The sequence below is a fragment of the Streptopelia decaocto genome (assembly GCF_964273445.1).
Source record: "Streptopelia decaocto genome assembly, chromosome: 5".
NCBI classification, from domain to species: Eukaryota; Metazoa; Chordata; class Aves; order Columbiformes; family Columbidae; genus Streptopelia; species Streptopelia decaocto.
The window spans coordinates 68813813-68833747 of NC_138659.1; the positions used below are offsets into that span (position 1 = coordinate 68813813).

General features: G+C 46.0%; 2 protein-coding genes across 2 annotated transcripts in view; one reads left to right on the plus strand and one right to left on the minus strand.

Moving 5' to 3' along the window:
* Nucleotides 1-11169: 11169 nt before the first annotated feature.
* On the minus strand, nt 11170-12982 carry NKX1-2 (NK1 homeobox 2; the record flags this gene model as incomplete). The annotated part of the gene is made up of 2 exons (XM_082053398.1): nt 11170-11744; nt 12751-12982. 2 exons carry the CDS (start codon nt 12980-12982, stop codon nt 11170-11172), a joined length of 807 nt encoding a protein of 268 aa, XP_081909524.1.
* Nucleotides 12983-17129: 4147 nt separating this feature from the next.
* Nucleotides 17130-19935, plus strand: part of LHPP (phospholysine phosphohistidine inorganic pyrophosphate phosphatase) — a 76366-nt gene continuing 73560 nt past the window's right edge. Inside the window, exon 1 of the mRNA XM_082053837.1 lies at nt 17130-17264. Coding sequence (XP_081909963.1) covers nt 17149-17264 — 116 coding nt within the window. The 5' untranslated portion in view covers nt 17130-17148. The remainder of the gene's footprint in view (nt 17265-19935) is intronic.

A 19935-nucleotide genomic window follows, 5' to 3' on the forward strand; every position in this document is an offset into this window, starting at 1 on the left:
TCTTCTGTTTAGTGACCAGTGACATAACCCAAGGGAATGGCAAGACAATGTGCCAGGGGAGGTTCAGGTTGGACATGAGGAAAAGGTTCCTCACCCAGAGGGTGGTGGACACTGGAACAGGCTCCTCAGCAGGGGTGTCACAGCCCCAATCCTGACAGTGTTCAAGAAGAGACTGGACACACGGAGTGAACTGTGGAGTTGTCTTGTGCAGGGACAGGAGTTGGACTCCAGGATCTTTGTGGGTCCATTCCAACTGAGGATATTCTAGTAACTTCTAGTAATTATTTTTCCTAATGAATTCCTTACGTAGCTCCTGTGCCAACTGTTTGCTGCCTATGCGTGGGATGCACCACCTTGTGCCAAAGTTCCTCCAGCGTGGTACCGTGCCAGGAACGGGCTGCTGGTCTCCACTGATAGCGTGGCATTGATGGAGCTCTGATCTTCACACCCTGCTGCCTTTGGAGGGGGAGAAGTCTGCAAGGTCTGCTGCAGGAGGGCCCAGCGTGTTCTTACACAGAGCTGGGAGGCAGCAGGTAAGCAGGGACAGGCTGCAACCAGCCAGCACAACCCTGGCCTTTCCCCAGGCTAAATGACACTTGGAGAGCGTTTTGTAACCAGTAAAACTGGGTGTTCACAAGGAACTCTGAGGTATGTTTGATAACTACGTGCTGGTTTTAATCCAATAGAAAAATACTAAGAGTATTTCACTTCTCATCTTACCCACCTTACTGGATGGGGGAGGAAAGCCCAAAACCTCAGTCTTGACAGTGATGACAGGGTGCCTCTTGCTTTTTGTCCATAAATTGTCCTGGCAAGTTTATCTACACTAGAAAATAGTTCATTTTTTCCACAAAGAAAACATGGTATCCTGGGCTGACAGTACAGAGAATTTGCATATCTTCCCCGCACTAAAGCAACCCTATGTTTGAAAATATTCCTGAATCTTGTCATCTCTTCTAACCAAATTGCTCAAACCTTGGATGTCAGGGAGTAACGTTGCTTATGCACTTGGAGAATACTGCCCTCAGAGAAAATTTTCTCAGTGTGCAGTCAGCTTGGTGCAGCAAGGGTTGGGAGTAGAACAGATGATACTGTGCTCTTTATAAATACACATACAGTTAGGCTCAATTTGCTAATATATTTATGTCCCTTATTAGCCTAATTCTGGCAATGTTGAATCCAGAAAGCACCAAAATGTTGTGCCTTAGGTGCTTAATTGCGAAACACATTTCGCTGTCATGTCTGTTGAATGAGTACACGGTTGTACTGTGCCAAGTCTCTTAAGTCCAGAAGCAGTTATTATCTAGGAGCTATTGAAATCCCTTTATTTCTAGCTAAAGGTGTGATTTTTTTGTGAAACTCCCAAAATTTTAAGGCTAAAAATAAGCAGTTTCTAGTATTATACTTGGTCCTAGTTCATCTCTGGTGTAAGGAAAAAACACATTATTTTCTTTGCCATACACTCATAAGTCTTAAATGGCCTGGTTGGACACAGGCCAAGACTTGCAATCTGTGAGATTGATGGGATTTTCCTGCGTAAGAAATGTAGGTTTAAGCATCCTTTTTTTTTCCAAACTATGGTATTTCATTAATATGCTGGATAGCTTGTCAGCTTGCTGAAGTCATGCTAATGATGCCTTCTACCTATTTAGCCACAAAAATAAGATACTGGGAGATACATCCTTTTAATCTTTCATAGGCTGAATTCTCACTCAACTCAAGAACAGCCTTTTACCTGCCTATAAATGCTGTTTTTCTCCAGGACAGTCACTGTTTTAGATTCATCCAGCCACGCACTTTTCAGAGGAAGCAAAAAAATGTAGAAAGGACATAACTTGTTGAAAGGGTTAAACAGCACATATTGTATGACAAAAACACACATTTGAAAAAGAATGCAAGCTAAAGGCAAGCAAGATGAATTGCTGAAGTGCTGAATCCTGGGTTCAGGCTCTGCCACATGGAGCTGGAGCCATAGTGCCCTGAGAAGTGATTTCAGAAGCCAGGCATCCAGCCTCAGTCCCAGGAAAACAGAGATGCTGTATCCAAGTAAACACTGCACGTTACTGTCTGAAATGCAGAGTTTCAAAAACAAGCAAACAAACAACCCTCAAGCAAGAAAGGGCTTGCTTTCCTTTGGATTCTGCAAGGCCTGACAGAAGTTTAAAAAAAAAGGAAAAAAGGTTTGTGTGCTCAAATACATAGTCTGAAATGTATAGATACTACATGTAAACATATTTTTTTAAAACTGATATGGACTGTTTCTGAGATTAAAAAATGACAAACATTAAATAACTCTCAACTGGAATGTAGTTATTCAACATGAGAGTGACTTGAAACCCCTAGTTAATGTAAGCTTTACAGTTTTATATAGGATGGGTGTAGTCCTGCTGTGACTCACTTTCTTTCCTCCTTTGTCTTTGGCACTTATCATCAAGACACAGAAAATATCCACTTTTCTTCCTTAAATGCTGTCGAGTTGGAATTTTAAGTTGTTCACCTTGTGTGCAGTGGCAGCTATTACCATAGATCGTGAAGCAGTTGCTCTCAGATAGAGGTAGTATTTCCTGTGATTTTAAAAAGGAAAACAAAAGCTTAATGTGTACTATTTAGTTACCTGTAGCTATCTAAAAGACTCCACGTGGCAGTAACCAAAATATGAAAAACATAAGACATGAAATGTTCGCATTTTACAGTTATTTGCCCCACAGATAATAAGAAAATCTTGACCTACTTGAGGAAAGAGGGTTATTATATTCATTCTGCTTATCCAATAAATACAATTTGACATGTAAGTAAACCATAAAGTTATAAGAAGGAACAAGTTAAGTCATGCCAGTTGTTAGGAGTAATTCTGCAGCTCTGTCTCTGGCAGAAACGCTCACTGAAGTCAGTGGGAATTAGGCGTGTGAAGAGACTGAGGAATTGCATCCCAGTTATTGTGGTTATTTAAAGGTAAGGCCAGTACAAGGGAATTATAGCCTCAGCCTCCTTGGAGATCAGCTAAGTCACAAGGCTCAAGGTGCAAGTTCATCATCAGCTAAAACCAATACAAGTCTCCAGTGCTGGCAGAAAGACACTCCCACCCCTCTTCCCACCTCTAGGAAAGCCACAAAGGTATTCTTTACCTTTTCTCCTCTTGATGAAACTGTGCTGCCACTCAGCCAAAAAAATTACATTTCTTTGAGCCAGAGGCAGATTTTAAGGCCAACTTTAGCATATTGCCCTGGAAAATTCAAACTGCAGTCCCAGTCTGGCCGCTGTCCTGGTGCTTCATACCGAGCAGCTTTCTGAGGAGAGTGTGATGGTGTCACATACCATACAGGCCAACCTTGCAGATGTTTGTGTCATCTGAAGGATGACCAACAAGATAACGGTATGCAGTGAGGGACTTTGTCACATGTGTACGTGTGAGTGTGGGGACACAGCCCAAGTAACATTTCTTAGTTTGCCCACTGTTAGAAAGTGTCTGGTCACCAAACCTACACAGGGGCAAAACTTTCCTGTGACAGATATTTGAAAAAGTAGGTCTGGAAAAGACCCAAGAAGAAGATGAAGGTGCTTTATTACTATGGTGATAAGATACCAATGGAGAGATGAGCGATTTCAGGAATTTTCTACTTGTACACTTCAATCTTTCTTTCATTTTCATAATTGACAGTTGAAGTGCAGATTTTGATAGTCCATTATATAGAAAAATGATTTTCCATGCCCCGTGTTTGTGTTATTCCAGTTATTTACTGACAGCAGAATTCTACATTAAGACATTTCTTCCAGGACAGGAAACTTCAGTCTTTCCTGCAGCACAGCTAGAATATCTTGCAGTGCAGTGAGTCAGAACATAGGAGCAACAAATTGTAATGCGTACAAAGCATATCTGCCTCTCAAATTTGGTTAGAGATTTCTTTTTTAGCTCATATCTTTCAAGATAGTTTTGTAAAGCATAGCACAACTGCCTCAAAATTGAGCTGTTTTATTGGATGGATGTTAGTTAACCCAGTTTAAAGCACCACAAACAAGCCTTAGAGCTGATATTCCTGTTGCAAGATAAACCTTGAGCTATAGTTAATACTTATCCTCCCTGACTTGTATGTTTGCTTATTTTACAAATATTTCAATGATATTCTGTTTGTTAGATGAGAGCATGGATAACTGAATTACAGAATCAAGATGGTTTAAGTTATTGTCTTCTGTTAGGCATTGTTTCCAATGTTTGAATTTACAGTCAGTTACTTTCCTTTGCAGCTTATCAATGCCTATATCCAGAGCCTTACACAAATGAAATAAAACATTTCACTTGTATGTGAAACTTAGGTTTAAAGGTAAATTATAAGCTCTATTTCTTTAACTTATAGTTAGGTAAATGAAAGAGCTTTTCTATACATGTTTCTGGTGGCATCACATTCCTTGGGCATCACACTACTGAGATGATGCAGAGAGTTTGAGAAAAACAATTTTCAGATGTACCAAGACAGATTAAAAGACCTGTATATCTTCAGCTCACTAGTGACTGGTTTTAGATTTTTCTCTAGCTCTGATGTGCAACTCTGACAGCAGTGAACCTACAACTCCAGCAGCAAAACGATCCAAGTGTGAGATCCATGAGAGCAGAAAGTGTGCAGGAGTCTGAGCAGCCTGATAAATGACATTTTTGAGCATAAAAATCAGAAAGACAGAAAAATCAGAAAGAAAATATGAATGAGACTAAGTCAGTTTGAATCTCACACTCTCAAGTGCCTCATAGGCGCCTTGCTTCTTCCTTGTAGAAATGTATTTTGATTTGGATCCTGCAGATCTCCTTCCTAACTTCCATTCATCATTCTTGGATTTTATCAGGACAGTGATTTGTGAAAGAACCAACTGCTTTTCCTGCTCTCCAGACTTTCAAAATCTGACCCAGATGGCAGCTATAACTGTCATGAGAGCGCACAGGAAATGAACATAAATACATCTAACTGTGTAATAAGAATAAATATCTTGTCAATTTGGTTAATCTCAGGACTTAGCACTGAACATCTGGATACACTTTATCTCAGGAGCTGGGAAACTCCCCTCAAAATTCTACCGCTGCACATCCCTGCTGGCCTTGCTGTTCTGAGTGTTTGACATTGCTGCAACAAAGATTGCTAATCTGCCTAAATGGTGGGCACTCATCTGCTCAGAGCTACTGTAGGCTAAAGCTGAAGAACTAACAAAATACCTCAACCCTGTCAGACTTTAACTTGGCATCATTGCAGTGAAAGATCAGCCAGGTAACCAATTGCATCATCTGCCACTTGTCCTTACCTTGGGATGACACGCTGTCAGCTCCTGAACTTGCCCTTTCAGGACTTTGAACTAGCCTTAGATTTTCTAGAATACTACATAATTCACAAAATTAAAGGCTTTCTTGATACATATTAGGACAAAAGACTTGGCTTTAAAGTCCATTGTTTTAAAATAATTTGTTTCACAATAATTGTTTTCAAAAAAATCACACAACTTGAGATATCAGAAATATGGAGAGCATATTGCCAAAAGGAAGATCTTCAGAAAGCAGAAAGATCTTGACAGAAATTACCTACTCTTAAACTATCACAAATAAGTAAAGGGACAAATAAATCAGTAGAGCATTTAATCCATTCTTTGCTTTCTGTGTCTTGTTTATAATTTCTTGAAACTAATGCTCTTCTATAGCAATTTCAGTGAAATGCAGCATTTCTTGAATTCACTGATAGCTGTGACTTCCAGACAAGACAAGCTGTCAGTCTAACAGTTCCCCTCAAACACTAAACAAGAGGTGTCAGCACAGGTACCGCGTGTTGGGACATCACCATAGAACTGACCTAACCTGAGAGGACAAGGTTTCAACTCAGCTGACTCTCAATTTGTTATGTCAAGGTGCTTAAAGATCCACAGATACAAAACCTAACATCTTTTAATGTTCCTATTTTACAAAGTCTATGCACCTCTGTACATTCTCATTTTTTTAAAAAAATGACTGTTTAAGGCTTCTTTTTTTAAACAATAGCAGTACAATAATTTCCATGATCAAAGCTTCCATAACAAATCAGCATGTGTAGAAAGGATTAAAATATTTTATGTTTATTGATCTTGTACATAGATCTGGTGTCTTCGACAGTATTTCAGTATAACAGAGGCTGCTTGGTGAAAAAGCATGAATCTTGAATACCACTGAAATCCATCTGCAGTGTTGCAACATGGCTAACCCCATGGAATGCACATTTTTAATTACATTTTTCACGTGGCATTACACAAAACAAAGAAAATGAGATGATCACAAGCTAGCTTGGGAACTCTTCAGTGTTTGAATGGGAAAATCTAAGAGAAATTGAGCTTAATATTCGTGCTACAACAGTAAGCAAAGGTAGTGTTGCCACAGGCTACATGAATCACAGCAACCACAAAACAACTCCTGTGAACAAAGCAGCAAAGATGCCAACCAAGAGGCTAAAGCAAACCTGTAATGTGCAGCTCATAAATTAGTTATACGCATCATTATCTTCCCAGAAACTTTTTCTGAGTACACTACCAGAAATAGGGCCTGGAACATGAGTTTTCCATGTCAAGAAAGTACTGCAAAGATCTGTTCAATGTGACTTCAGCTGATCTAGGGTCACACTGGAAAACAGAAAATGTGTTCAGACCTAGTGATGCAAGAGCCGTATTATCAATTTTTCTTCAGGAAGATCTCCCCCGCCAAATATTTTGCTAGACGTCTAGTCTGCCTGTGAGTTGTAAAGCTGCTGAAAATCAGACTTTGATCTCATTCCTAACCAGTATATGGGACCAAAGCAATGCTTCTCAATCATTCCTGAGTCACCTGACTGCTTAGTGGGATGATGAGGCATTTAATAGATCAGCTGTTAGATTTTGTGAGGCTTTTGATAAACACTTGGGAACCTTGACTTTCATTGCTTTTCTGAACGTGGCCTGGAACTGGCAGATTGCCAGAGGTAGTACCTGGGGTGTTTTATAAAATGAGGTAAACAATAAAAAGGGTCCAGTTGTTGGACTGAATATGCCAAGACTGGGTTTGCACATCCCTGTTGTTGTAATATGACGTAGAAGTAAATATCCACAGCTTTAAAAGGGACTCAATCCGCTTCATGCACATCCTGCAGAAGTATTGCTGGTTGGAATCCAGCCCGCAGTAAATAATTTTGAAATATTTGCCACATTTCTTACCACAGATTTTCCCAGTCAATGCCTTCAGTCTGGAGCCCGCTGGGCGGTCGATAAAGGGAACAGCCACATCCCCTGTGAATCAGCCACCCACACAACACAGGTGGGTCTTCGTAGGTGTGGATGGCCAAGAAAACAACTGCCAGAAGACATCGCTACACACCTCTCAACATAAATACAGCTTGTGCTGCCATCAGGAGGTGGGACTTAGATATTCCACAGTGACAACAACAATCATTGGCGATGTGTCTTCTGAAGGAGCTGTTCGGCCAGAAGCAGGGAGCGGTAGGCGGCCTCTGAGCTCTGTCTCTGCTCCTTATCTTTGGCCTTCCCTGCCTCTCTTGAAATGGTCCTACTTGATCTCAGTAAGGAAAGGTAGAAAACAGGGGTTTCTATCCTTAGCTCAGGAACCTATGTGTAGATAGCACTTAGCTTATTACAGATTTCCTAGCAAATAAGGGAGCAGAGGGGGAGACAAAATAGATTTTAGTTTAATTTTCCAGTCATATATTACACAACAAAACATATTGGTTTTCTTCATGAAAAATGCTCGCTCACTGGCTTTTCAATAAATATATTTTATCTTTTGTTACTTGGTGCATTTGGTAGTTCAGTGTATTCTTCAGACATTGCAAACCAAACCGTATGAGTTTCCTGTTGTTTTTGTTACTGTTTCTTTGTTTTGGTTGGTTGGTTGGTTTGTTTGTTAAATACAGATCTGAAAGTCCGGTTAAATTGACATATCTAACATGTTACCCCATGTGTTACCCCACGTACTTCTTTCATTATCAGGTTAAAGAAAGTTGATTTCCAAAGTGCTTTTGTGGTTCTTAGACCACTAATATTGCCTGTGCAGGGAGAAGGTATGAAAAAAGGTTATTTTGTCAAGAGATGAGCACTGGATGACTCAAGAGCTTTCCCTTTCTACAGCTGAGGCATAGCACATTCTTTCTTGCTGTCCTGTGAAGCACCAAGCACTTGCCATTGCCGGAGGTGAGATTTCAGGCCCAGGATCCTACCTGCCATGTTACTGGAAGAGAAAGAAAGAGAATACAAGCCAAGCTTTAGCTAGAGTTGCATGACCCAGAAGTTTGCAGTAGTCTGGACAGTCTGTAACCAGCTGTTGACTCCTGCTCGCTGCAGATACAGTTATGATGGACTACATGGCAGGAATGAGGAAGGCTACTAACTTTCCTGCTCGCTCTGGAGCATTTGCATTCAAAACTCTTTAATATAGATGCATTTTTTGCTTTTTACGCATGGGACTTACTTGTGATTCCCTTTAACATCTATATTCAGCTGTGAGTAAAGTCATTTTTTGTCTATGCTTGAAAATATTGCACAAATCTCTATTCAGAATTGTTAGAGATAATGGATACTCAGTGGGGCATTTCCAAAGGTGTTAACCAGTGTGAATAGCATAATCTGGACAATGTGGTGTTGGACGGCAATTGCTGTTTCCAGGACTGCTTGGAATTACAGCTGTAACAAGTGGCCAGTCACCACATCCTTAATGAGAAACCAATGAAATCACCCACCCCAGCAGCCGCCCCCTTGACAAAGCAGAAGGGGAAGGGTCTGTCCAAAGGGCTCGGAAGCATTTAGCCAGAAATGCTTTGGTGGCCACAAAAATCTGCAGTGCCACAAAATCTGCAGTGCCATTGCTATGTGTCACCCTTCCAACACTGCACAGAGGTGAAGGTCAGGCAAAGCAGGAACCGTGACCGACATGTTCTCTGAAATCAGCTATAAAATGTCTTTGTGAATCTGGGGCTATAGAAGTGACTAAACAGAAAAGAACTGGCATTTCTTGCTAAGGAATCAAGTCTTAATCGAGTATTCAGATTTCCTATAAAACTAATGTCGTTTTGCCAAAGGCAAAATTGCTGACAAAACACGGAGCCTTGAAAAGGTTTATGAACAGCAAAACCACATCTCGAAAGAGGAGACAATTTATACTATTTGCATTATTTTGATTTCTAACATTCCCTAGGTTTTGCTGCGATTTACACTTAAGCAGGAGAACTAATTATACAACAAATGACAGCACACCAGCCTTTTTTTTCCACCAGAGATTTCAGTGTACTGACCAACCCTTTCATGCTCTGAGAACACCTCAGAGCAACAGCCAAATTAAATCAAGAACCAGTTTTTGCACGCACGGTGACGACAATCACAAGTTGGAGGCCACAAATTGGTCAAGAGGGTTCAGGTCTGGCTAGTCCTAACTTGAGGCAGGGACCATGGACTAGACAAGCCTGCTAGAAGACCTTTCTTAATTAACTCCAGGCAGCCAGAAATGGATGGCTGGTTTGCTGGCAGCGTTGCATCCTGATGGCCCAGACACCCGGGTCAGACGTGAGTCAAATTAGGGTTAAAAAGTTACTTAATTAACCTGCAAGTAGCTACATTCACACAGTAGTTATGACTTCCAACACCATGACCTGAGGCGAACCTTGTGTTTTGTTAAGAGTTACAGAAATAATTAAGAAGACACAGAATAACTCCTCTTTGGCGTGGAAAGACAGTTTCAGTGAGTGGTCCCGCTGGCCTAACAGGACACAGACAGACACTGTTCCCCAAGCCTGGCCTTGCAAGTCTCACCCCTGCAAATCTGGAGTTCAGGAAGGTGACTTCTGTAAAGCAGGATGATCCACACCCAGTGGGGAAGCAGCCCAGCTACTTTGAGTACAATTAAAAACAATTAAACACAGAATAATTTTAAAAAACCTTTTTATTTAGACAAACACAAGAAGAGCTAGATAGGATTTATGTGCTATGTTTTTTGGTTGGAGAGCCAATGTGTACTTTAAAGCGCTGCAAGAGACCACGGGGATACAGTCTTGGAATAGCGTGTTGTAAGAATTTGTAAAACCGCATGAGACAGATTTTTTTAAACCAATTACTTCCCGTCCGTTCAGGGACAGATAAGCCCCCAGCTAAAATTCCTTTGCATTCCGGTGCTTGTAACGATGAAGATGAAATGTGATTTTCCCTTCTAACAAATGCTTCAAAAAAAGCAAAAAAACAAAAAGCATGTGTTTCTCTGTTATGGAAAATAGTCTCGGCATACTGGAAATTCTGCATTTTACTTATTTTCTACCACGAATGCCCCATTTTTAAGGAAATGAATAATGTAATCGTTTTCTCTGATTTATGTTTTCTTTTCTGCCTCATTTGGCACTAATGCTGTGTTATTATAAGAACAACTGTTCTCTGCAAAAAGAATGATCTTTAGACATCTCATCCAAAACCTCTGAAGTCACTGGGAATGAACAGAAAAAGACGGCAGGGACGTGGGTATCAGCAGCAATTGAGTATTTTCCCACTGACCGCGCAGATTTTCTGCTCGTCGCCTGATGACACGGAGCTGCAGTTTCCTACACCTTCTCAGGCAGAAAGAAAAACTCTCCTCCAGGTAGGGTACCAAGCACACGGCTTGCAGATTTCAGGTCAGAAGTCAGAAATGACAATAAAACATGGGTCAAACAGGGAACGACCCAGTTCTACGAGCAAATTCAGAGCCTGGGGACTTCGCTGGCGAGCATCCCTGGGATTCGAAACGTTGGTGTGTACCATCAGCAGGAGAACAGCAGCAGGAACAAGTGCCACAGCTCCCAAGCTCTCGAGGTTTGAGACATGTGCTGGCAAGCCGAACGGCAACGAGGAGTGCTTGAAAAAGGAACTTGGAGAAGAATCTGGAGGGAATTAGTGTCAGCCATGTGTAAAGAGGTTTACTTTTCCCATCTCCAACGCCTATAATTACATCTCAAACGTGCTAATAAAATCCGGTGGTCACAGTGGGGTTTGTTTCTCTTTGACAAAGTATGTACCTTAAACATGCTGCTGTGACGCCTGGAAAAAAAAAAAAATCGACTTTCTTACACTTCAAATCGCCATGCAACCACCAGAAGCGAAGCCATCGCACCCCGCTTGGGCAGAAGGACCGTGTCTGGCTCCCGGGGGGACACGGGGGGTCCATCCGCCTCAGAGGTGCGGGGCGTAGAAGGGGCCGAGGTACGCGGGGCCGAGGAACGGAGCGAAGGCGCCGCCGCCCAGCGGGAAGGGGGCGGCCGGCGGGACCAGGACGTTGGCGGCGGCGTAGGAAGGGAAAGTCTGGAAGGGCAAAGCGCCGGGAGCCGGCGGGCTGGGGCTGCCGCCCGACGCCGCCGCCGCGGGGGAGGATGCGGCGGTGGCCGCGCCGTCGGCCCCCGGGTGCTGCTTCTTCCATTTGGTGCGTCGGTTCTGGAACCAGATCTTCACTTGCGTCTCGGTGAGGCTGAGCGACAGCGCCAGGCTGAGGCGCTCGCAGACCGACAGGTACCGGGTGGCTCGGAATTTGTTCTCCAGGGCCACCAGCTGCTCGTAGGTGAAAGCCGTCCGTGCCCGCCGAGGTTTTCCGCATCCCGCCTCGGCCCGCCGCCGCCTGCCGCCCCGCGGCGAGCCCGGCTCCTCCGGACCGGGCGGATGGGAGGCGGGCCGGCCTCCGGTCCCGTCCCCGGTCCCGTCCTCGGGCTCCTGTCCCGCTGCCTCGGCGCCGCTCTCCGCCGGGGAGTGCGCATCTGAGGGGAGATGGCGGCGCTCGTCAGAGGGGACACGTCGGGGAGGCGGCCGCGCACCCTCCTCCCTTCCCTCACCCAGCGCCGAGGCACCTGCCACCCCTCGAAACCCGGCGCTGCTTCTCCATCACCCCCCCTCTAACGTGAGAAAATAAGGGTAATCGTTACAATACAATAAAGGAGAGACCAAAAAAAAAAACCCAACTCTCCCGTCGGGCGAGAGCCCCTCCACGCTCCCATCGCATCTGCGGCAAGGAGCGGGGGGGGCGTCGATATGGATTTCTTACCAATTAAAAAAGAAGTTATTAAAGTCCCCTTCTGAAGCGAAATAAATCCCCTCCCCTCCTCCCCATCACCGCGCTAATGGAGTTTCAGATTTGCGAGGGCCAGATCGATAGATGTCATCTATTAAAGGTAAGTTTTAATCGAACAATATTAGGATCAGGCCGGGGGAAGGAGGTTTGAAGTGGGCACCTGCAAGCTGCGGGCAGGAGATAGGCGGGAGTCGGTAATAGGATATCGATCAACGGGAGCTCAGGCATCCTCCGGTGGGGACGGGCTGAGCAATTACCCGTCCCGCTGCCGGCCGGGGGGCCGGGGCAGCCGACCCCTCCCGCCCCGGGGAAAGGGGTGCCCGGGAGCCACCGTGCTGAGGGAAAAATACCCCGTACGGTGCCCTGGCAAGAGCCGCGGCTCGTCTTGGGTCGGGATGGGGCGGTGAAACGCCCTGGGATGCCCCGTCCTCCTCGGGCGGCGGAGGACGCTCCGCACACCGGGAGGCCGGGGGTGGGAGGGAAACACCGAGAACTTTTCCCCTTGCATCATCGAGAGTTAAAATAGAGATCCAGCCCCCCCCTTCCCCCGCGCTGCCCCGTTCCATCTTCCTGCGGGAGCCCCGCACGGGGAGCGCACCCCGCGGGGATTGGGAGGGCCGGGGGTCCCCGCCTGCCGGCGCCTCCACCTGCTCGCCCCGCCAGCGCCGGCCGGAGAAACTCGAGCGCGTTCCTACCATGTGCCTCTAGTTTATTCCTCCCGCTGCCGGGAGCAGTAGCGTCCTTTCCTACTTCAACTCTTCCCAAACTTTTCTCCCGTTCGCCCGAGCGGGGGGCGCTGCCCCAGCTCCCCGCGGCCGGTTCGCGTCTCTTGCTGAATTTCTGGGGATCCAGGATGTCTAAGACGGAGAAGGAGATTTTATGATGGATGGGGGCCGCCTTGGCCCCGCGGTCCGGGCATTCCGGCATTCCCTCCCCTCACCCTCCAGCGCTTTCCCGGAGACCTGCTGGCTCCCGAGCGCGGAGCCGGCGGAGGTTGCGCCGGGCGCGGAGCGGGGCCGCCTCCCGAGCCGCACGCCTGGGCGCGGAGTGAGCGGCGGGGAGGAGGGTCGGGCGGGGAGGGCGGAGGGGCCGGCGGCGGGGTGGGGGCAGAGGAGGGGGCAGCGCAGCCATTGGCACGCCGCCTCCGAGCCCCCCACCCCATCCGCCGAGCTGGCTCCATCCCTCCAGCCCAAACTCCCGGGGATGGGGCTTTCCCGTTACCTGCCAGCCCCTGTTTGGGGATGGGAGGGGGGAAGCGCAGCGAGGTGGGCTGGGGGCGCTCCCCCAGTGCGGAGATGCGATGGGATGTGGCAGCCACAGGGATGATTAACCAAGTGGAGCACCTCGCTTATGAGGAAAGACTGAAGGAGCTGGGTCTCTTTAGCCTGGAGGAGACTGACCGCATTAACGTTTATAAATATATAAAGGATGAGTGTCACGAGGATGGAGCCAGGCTCTTCTCGGTGACAACCAGTGATAGGACAAGGGGCAATGGGTACAAACTGGAACACAGGAGATTCCATTTAAATTTGAGAAGAAACTTCTTCATGGTCAGGGTGACAGAACACTGGACCAGGCTGCCCAGGGAGGTTGTGGAGTCTCCTTCTGTGCAGACATTCCAACCCGCCTGGACACCTTCCTGTGTAACCTCATCTGGGTGTTCCTGCTCCGGTGGAGGGATTTCGAGGTCCCTTCCAATCCCATTCTGTGATTCCCCTGGGGTCCGGAGAGCCTCCAGCCATCACTGTCCCTTCTGCTGACCCACCCGCAGATGCCTTGGAACAGCGGTGGTCCAGCAGGGCAAGCTTCATGTCTCAGAGGGACCCAGAGGGGAGAGACAGGCTCCTGCATCCCTCTGTGGCACTGAGCAGGCTCCAGGCTTGAAGCAATCCTGCTAGCAGTCACTGTTTCAGATGTGAAACTACAGGGAGAAATGAGCAGCTTCTCATTTTGGGTCAGCTCAGGGTCAGGCTAGGTCAGACTCTGGGCCAAGGGCTGGTCCTAACTCCTCTAACTCACCTGTGGTTTTCACACTATTCCCAGTTTATAGGCAGGGAAACTGAGGCATGGCCATGCTGGGGGACTACCTGCCCCACTGACAAACCCCCTTGCCTTGAGTGGAAATGATCACGTGTAACTGGGACAGCAAAGGCCACAGCAGGTCAAGCCTGCACCAGTCTCATGACCGTGACCACTTCTAGCCAGCTTATAGAAAACTTGCTAGCAATGTATTTCTGTACATCTGTATCTGTTCAGGGGGATGCTTTCCTCTCTCTTTAAAGTTGGTTCATTTAGTTTATTCTGTGAATGAGGCTAAGGTGCAGATGAAGGGGCACCCTTCAGCTGGAGGAGGCCAGGGGATGCACTTCTTGGTGGGAATCTGCTTTTATCCCTAGAAAGAAGTACAAACCAGAATCCTCCTCCTCTTCACAGGTGTCTCAGCCTCAGCAGAACTGGCCTTTCTGTTTGCCATTGCAAAGGCCTTAAGATGACGGGAGAGTGGGAAGATGAGATGAGGATGTGCAGGGCAATGTGATTGCAAGTAATTGTTATTGTTAATTACGTGGTGGCAGCATCCAAGAGTCAATTTGGCACTGGACTCTAGGATGAGATACCAGGTGTGCATAGAATAGAAGGGAGCTCTGTCCTGAGAACTTCACTTGCTAAAGCTACCGACTGATAAAGCTTAGTTTTGGGGGTGCACCCTGCATGAAAATGAAGGTGGTGATGAGCGAGAAAACACTGCTGTGTGCTAGTTAAGTATTGCTTATTTATTTAAAGTTCCTTGAGGTGCAGAAGAAGGAGAAGGGAGGGGAGAGGTGCAGTTGCAGGTGCTGGACATCATGCTTCGGAAGTGAGATCAAATAAAGAAAATGGATCTGTAGCCTTAATGCAGATCCTATTAATGTCTTTGAAACAAGATTCTTTTTGTGGCTCAACACTAGTTTTAAACTACGTGGAGAAATCATAGGTATTATGGTATGGTAAATAGGTGCGTGGGTCACTTTCTTTTGAGAATACCTGCAAGCCTTGGCAGTGCCAGACATTTTTTATGTTTATCTCCTGTATGTGAGACTGCAAATACTTCTGTTTGAATTATTGTGTCTGCAGGAGTTGAGAAAGTAAACTGTAGCCTTGGGGTTAATTGATGAGCTAGCACGCATCTTTAAATATCATTTTAACACGTGCATGCACACCAACCTACAAACATGCATGCAGGTAGGAAGGCACATACCAAAAAAGCAGACGTTCATGGATTAGTTTCAGCAGTCTGTTTGAAGTTGGTCTGTTTCCCAGCTGAAGCATTAAAATTCAGCCCGAGTGCTGTCTCTAAATTGCTTTGATGCTAGGTGGGTTTCAACCCTGACCTGTCCTGACGGCAAGTGATGGCTGTAACAAGCTGCGGATCAATATTCATAGCGGGTGTCCTGGACTGATAACACTATCCAAGACAATGTTCACCATCGGTGGAGACAGCTGAGATATTGCACCATTAGTGATGTTGTTTTAAATAACCTGATCCATTTCTGGGTCTATTTAATGAATTTCACAGTTTAGATATTATCTTTAAGGAGAAGCCAGAGGCTATTCCAGGATCAGTGATGCAAATCAATGCTGCCAAGGCTCCTCTGCTTTTCTTAAACAAAGTGGGCTATAATTCCACCACAGCTCTTTCTGTATTCTGGGAGTCATGGCATGCTATTGATAGTATTAGCAATAAGAAAATATTTGGACTTTATCAAGGGAGAAAACAATATTATCTTTAAAGCTGGAACAGAGTTGATAAAATCTTATCTGTGACTATAAAACAGAGGGGACCGGTTCAGTTCTTTATATGATGAACCAGTGGTTTTTTCTCGATCGTCTATATGAAGCACTGAGCATGTATGAGAAGATGCCATCAGGGCAAGGCACAGCTGAGGTGGGTCTCATCAGGCTTCTGCTGCTGTTGGATCAGCGCCTTGGTCCCCAAGGGCCAAATCCTGCCCTAGGTGAGTTCCCCAGACCCACAGGCTGTGTTTTGGGGTGCTCAGCAAACCCGAGCTCTGCGGCGTCCTGGCACCGGTGGCCACCCAACCGTGCTCCTGCTCCCAAGGGAAACTGTGTGATGGAAACACAACGAGATCCTCGGCACTTCAGAAAAGTCTGACCCAAATCAAGACCTGGTGTGCTCATGCAAAGGCATCGCTGGCGGTCCTGAGTGCTCCCAGAAATGACAAGAGCGGTATTAATTTTTAGGACAACACGTATGTTGCCTTTACTTTCAACAGCATCTGACTCAGGTGACATGTGTATTTCAGAGGATGGAAGATTTTCCCCAGGAAAGCAATGTCTGAGGGAGTTTATCATGAGATAGGGGATGAGCCCTGGCACTCATTGGCTCGATGGGCTGGTTTTCTATTGCCAGTTTGTTTGCCGTCCTGTTGGGAGCGGGCAGCCCGGGTGCTCTACAGGGAAAACCAAACTTGGTCTGTGCACCAACCTGCCTCAGGTGTTTAAAAAAAAAATTATATATCTCTCTCTATAGATATAGATATAGATATAGATATAGATATATAGATGATATAGATATAGATATAGATATAGATATAGATATAGATATAGATACAGATACAGATATAGATATAGATACAGATACAGATACAGATACAGATACAGATATAGATATAGATATAGATATAGATATAGATATAGATATAGATATAGATATAGATATAGATATAGATATAGATATAGATATAGATATAGATATAGATATAGATATAGATATAGATATAATAGAATCATTTTGGTTTTAAAAGATCTTTAAGATCATTGAGTCCGGCTCTTAACCCAACACTAGCACTAAACCATGTCCACCAGAATCTCACCTGTTCAACCCCTCCAGGGATGGGGGGGGCAGCCTGTTCCAATCCCCGAAAGCCCTTTCCGGGGAGAAATTTGTCTTAATATCCAACTTAAGCGGTGCGGGGGCGGAACGGATCCGCGGGTGCCCCCGCGGCCTCCCTGCCTGGACTACACTTCCCAGCAGCTCCCGCGGCTCGGCCGGACTCGGCCGGGCTCGGCTGGGCTCGGCTCGGCTCGGCTCGGCGATGGCGGCCTGGGCACGGGCGGTGCGGGGGCTGCTGCTGGATGTCAGCGGGGTGCTGTACGACAGCGGCGATGGCGGCGGGGTGCCCATCGCCGGCTCGGTGGAGGCCGTGAGCAGGTGGGTGCCCGGGGGACGGGCCGGGGGGCACCCCGGAACACGGCGGGACGACCCCAAAATACACAGTGTGCTCGCAGCCCTGCGCTTTGCGGCTCACACGCAAGGACCAGCGAGGTGCGGGGTTCAAAACCACCCTGGCTGCGCAGCCCCCGGTTTGCTGTGCCAAGCTGGGCGGGGCAGGAACACAACCGCGAACGTTTTGGGTCACTTTGGTGGTTTTTAGCGCTTATTTGTGGAGCTGCTGACCCCGGGCTGATGGGGAAGGAGCCCGGAGCAGCGCAGCTTCATTTTGTATTTACTGTCATAGTCGCACATGTATTAAGATCCAGCAGTATGTAGGTGGTCTGGTATGATCCCCCAGTAATGATTTTTAAAATATTGCCCGTGCTGGCGTGGTGCTTCTGTAAGTTGATGAGTTTTACTGTCGAATTACCTTGAGATTTCTTGCAGAGAACCTGCAGCCCAGCAGAAATGGAGGATTTCAGTTAATGATTGCCCAGCTTATAAGAGACTCAAAAGCAAAATATTGTTGTGGCGAGTTACTCGTCAGCGCCCGCAGGTAGTGAACTCCCTCGCTTCTCGCTCGGTAATGTAATCCAGTTAACACAAGCTAAATAACTGCAGCTAAACAGACAGTGATTCCATTTATTTAACTTATCTGACTTTAATTAACTAGGTTGACTTGTGTCTCTATCAGCCTTGCTTGCCCACAGGGGCAGGATGGGGCCAGAGGAGGGTGGTGGCTGCAGGACCCTCTTTGTTTAAAGATATTGATTTGTGAGTCTGTCCCGCTGGGTTTCTGGAAGAGTCTTTTGGGTCTGTGTGATGTTTCACTAAACCGCTGCAGAGAATCCAGGTCCATTTCATGTGGTGAGTGCTGCTGCGCGGACCCCACTTGGGCTGTTTTAAATGTTGAAATACTGAGCCAGTGTGTTGGCAGCCAGTGTGGCGAGCATCTCTGTGGCTTCTGTCCTCCAGGGCCAGAGTCTTCTGCTCTCCATCTTCCAGGAGAACATCTTACCACCCTCCTCTCATTTCATAGACTCATAGAATGTCCCAAGCTGGAGGGGACCCACAAGGATCATGGAGTCCAACTCCTGTCCCTGCACAGGACACCCCACAGGTCACACCGTGTGTCTGAGGACGTTGTCCAGTCTCTTCTTGAACACTGTCAGGTTGGGGCCGTGACACCTCCCTGGGGAGCCTCTTCAGTGTCCAGCACCCCCGGGTGAAGAACCTTTTCCTCATGTCCAACCTGAACCTCTCTTGCCAACTGGCACGTTCTGCTGGGACCGTCACACCTGCTGGGATTGCAGCGTGTAGCGCAGGGCAGCCCAGATCACAGCAGGCGCATCCAAACCGAACCTAACTAACAACTGTATAATTGCTGTTGGAGATCAGATCAGTCCTTTAAAAACCAGGACATGTTCAGTAATATCCACATTGCCATTCTCCAGATGCTTATGACACTTTTATTTCCTCCTAGGTTTTTAAACTTTATTTCCCGTCAGGTTGCGGGCTGTTATTTAATGACTTTTTGCCACTGCATTTGCTGAAATCTCCCGCATGGAGGCAACGTAAACTGCGATTTAACTTACGGCTATGTCAGAAATATGCTGATGAAACAACAGTAAAATTCTAGCCTTGGGCTAAATGTAAGATATTAGGGGCTTTCTTTTGAAATACTGGAGATGTCCGCAAGGCTTCTGTGCAGCTCTGTGCGTGAGGCTGGTTTCCTAGGGAGTGTGTTGAGAACGCGATGGTTGTTTTTAGCACATGTGGGCTCCGAGAAGTTTCATATCAATAAGCAATGGAGCTGCGGAAATTGGGGACAGCAGAACTGAGTGTGGAAAAGCACCAGGAAGGAAGAAATACCCAAACATTTTGTTCAGGTCAGCCAGTGTAAGTGGTTAAGAATGATCATTTTCCTTGGGTAAAGTCAAGTAGCCTTATTTATCTGCCTGTTAGGTTGGTAATTGTTCTGGCTCACACCATTTGAAATCTTTATTGACTCATTACCCTGTTGCCAGTTGGTCATTAATATTTGTGCCTGCGTTGTAGTGCAGCTCAGTGGTTTAAAGCAGATGGATTAAAGCTAAAACTGGCTTTTTTTAATTAATTATTCTTTGTATCAATTAAAAAGTCATAATTGCAGATAGCTAGGAACTTTATAACTAGTTCAAATCGATACGATCTTTTCCTAAAAGAGATGTCTAAAATCTTGTAGTGCATATGTATGTCCAATAGGAGCCTTAAATACCATTTTGATAACTTATACTACAGATATGAGCTCTGATAATCAGACTGACCTACTCTCTTCAGATTGTCTTGCTACATCATCTCCCACACCGTTACACCAATTAACTTTGTGTAACAACACATAGCACACACCAATAAAAACATAATTAAACATCTTCGTTTGCTGTTGGTTTCATATAGCTGAAACCATTTTGACTCCTCTAAAACTATTTTTTCTGCATTATTTTTCTTGTTTTCAGCCAAATTCTGCTATGCAGTTATTTCGGTTAGTGTTTGAAAGACTAGCAGTGTAATTTCTGCTGGCAGAATTTGGCCTGTTTCCTATTTATGATGCCTGCAAAGAGGGTGCTGGTGTCTTGTTTGTTTTTAGCTGACAGTACAGGCAGATGGAGCAGAAAAATGAGCAGAGGAG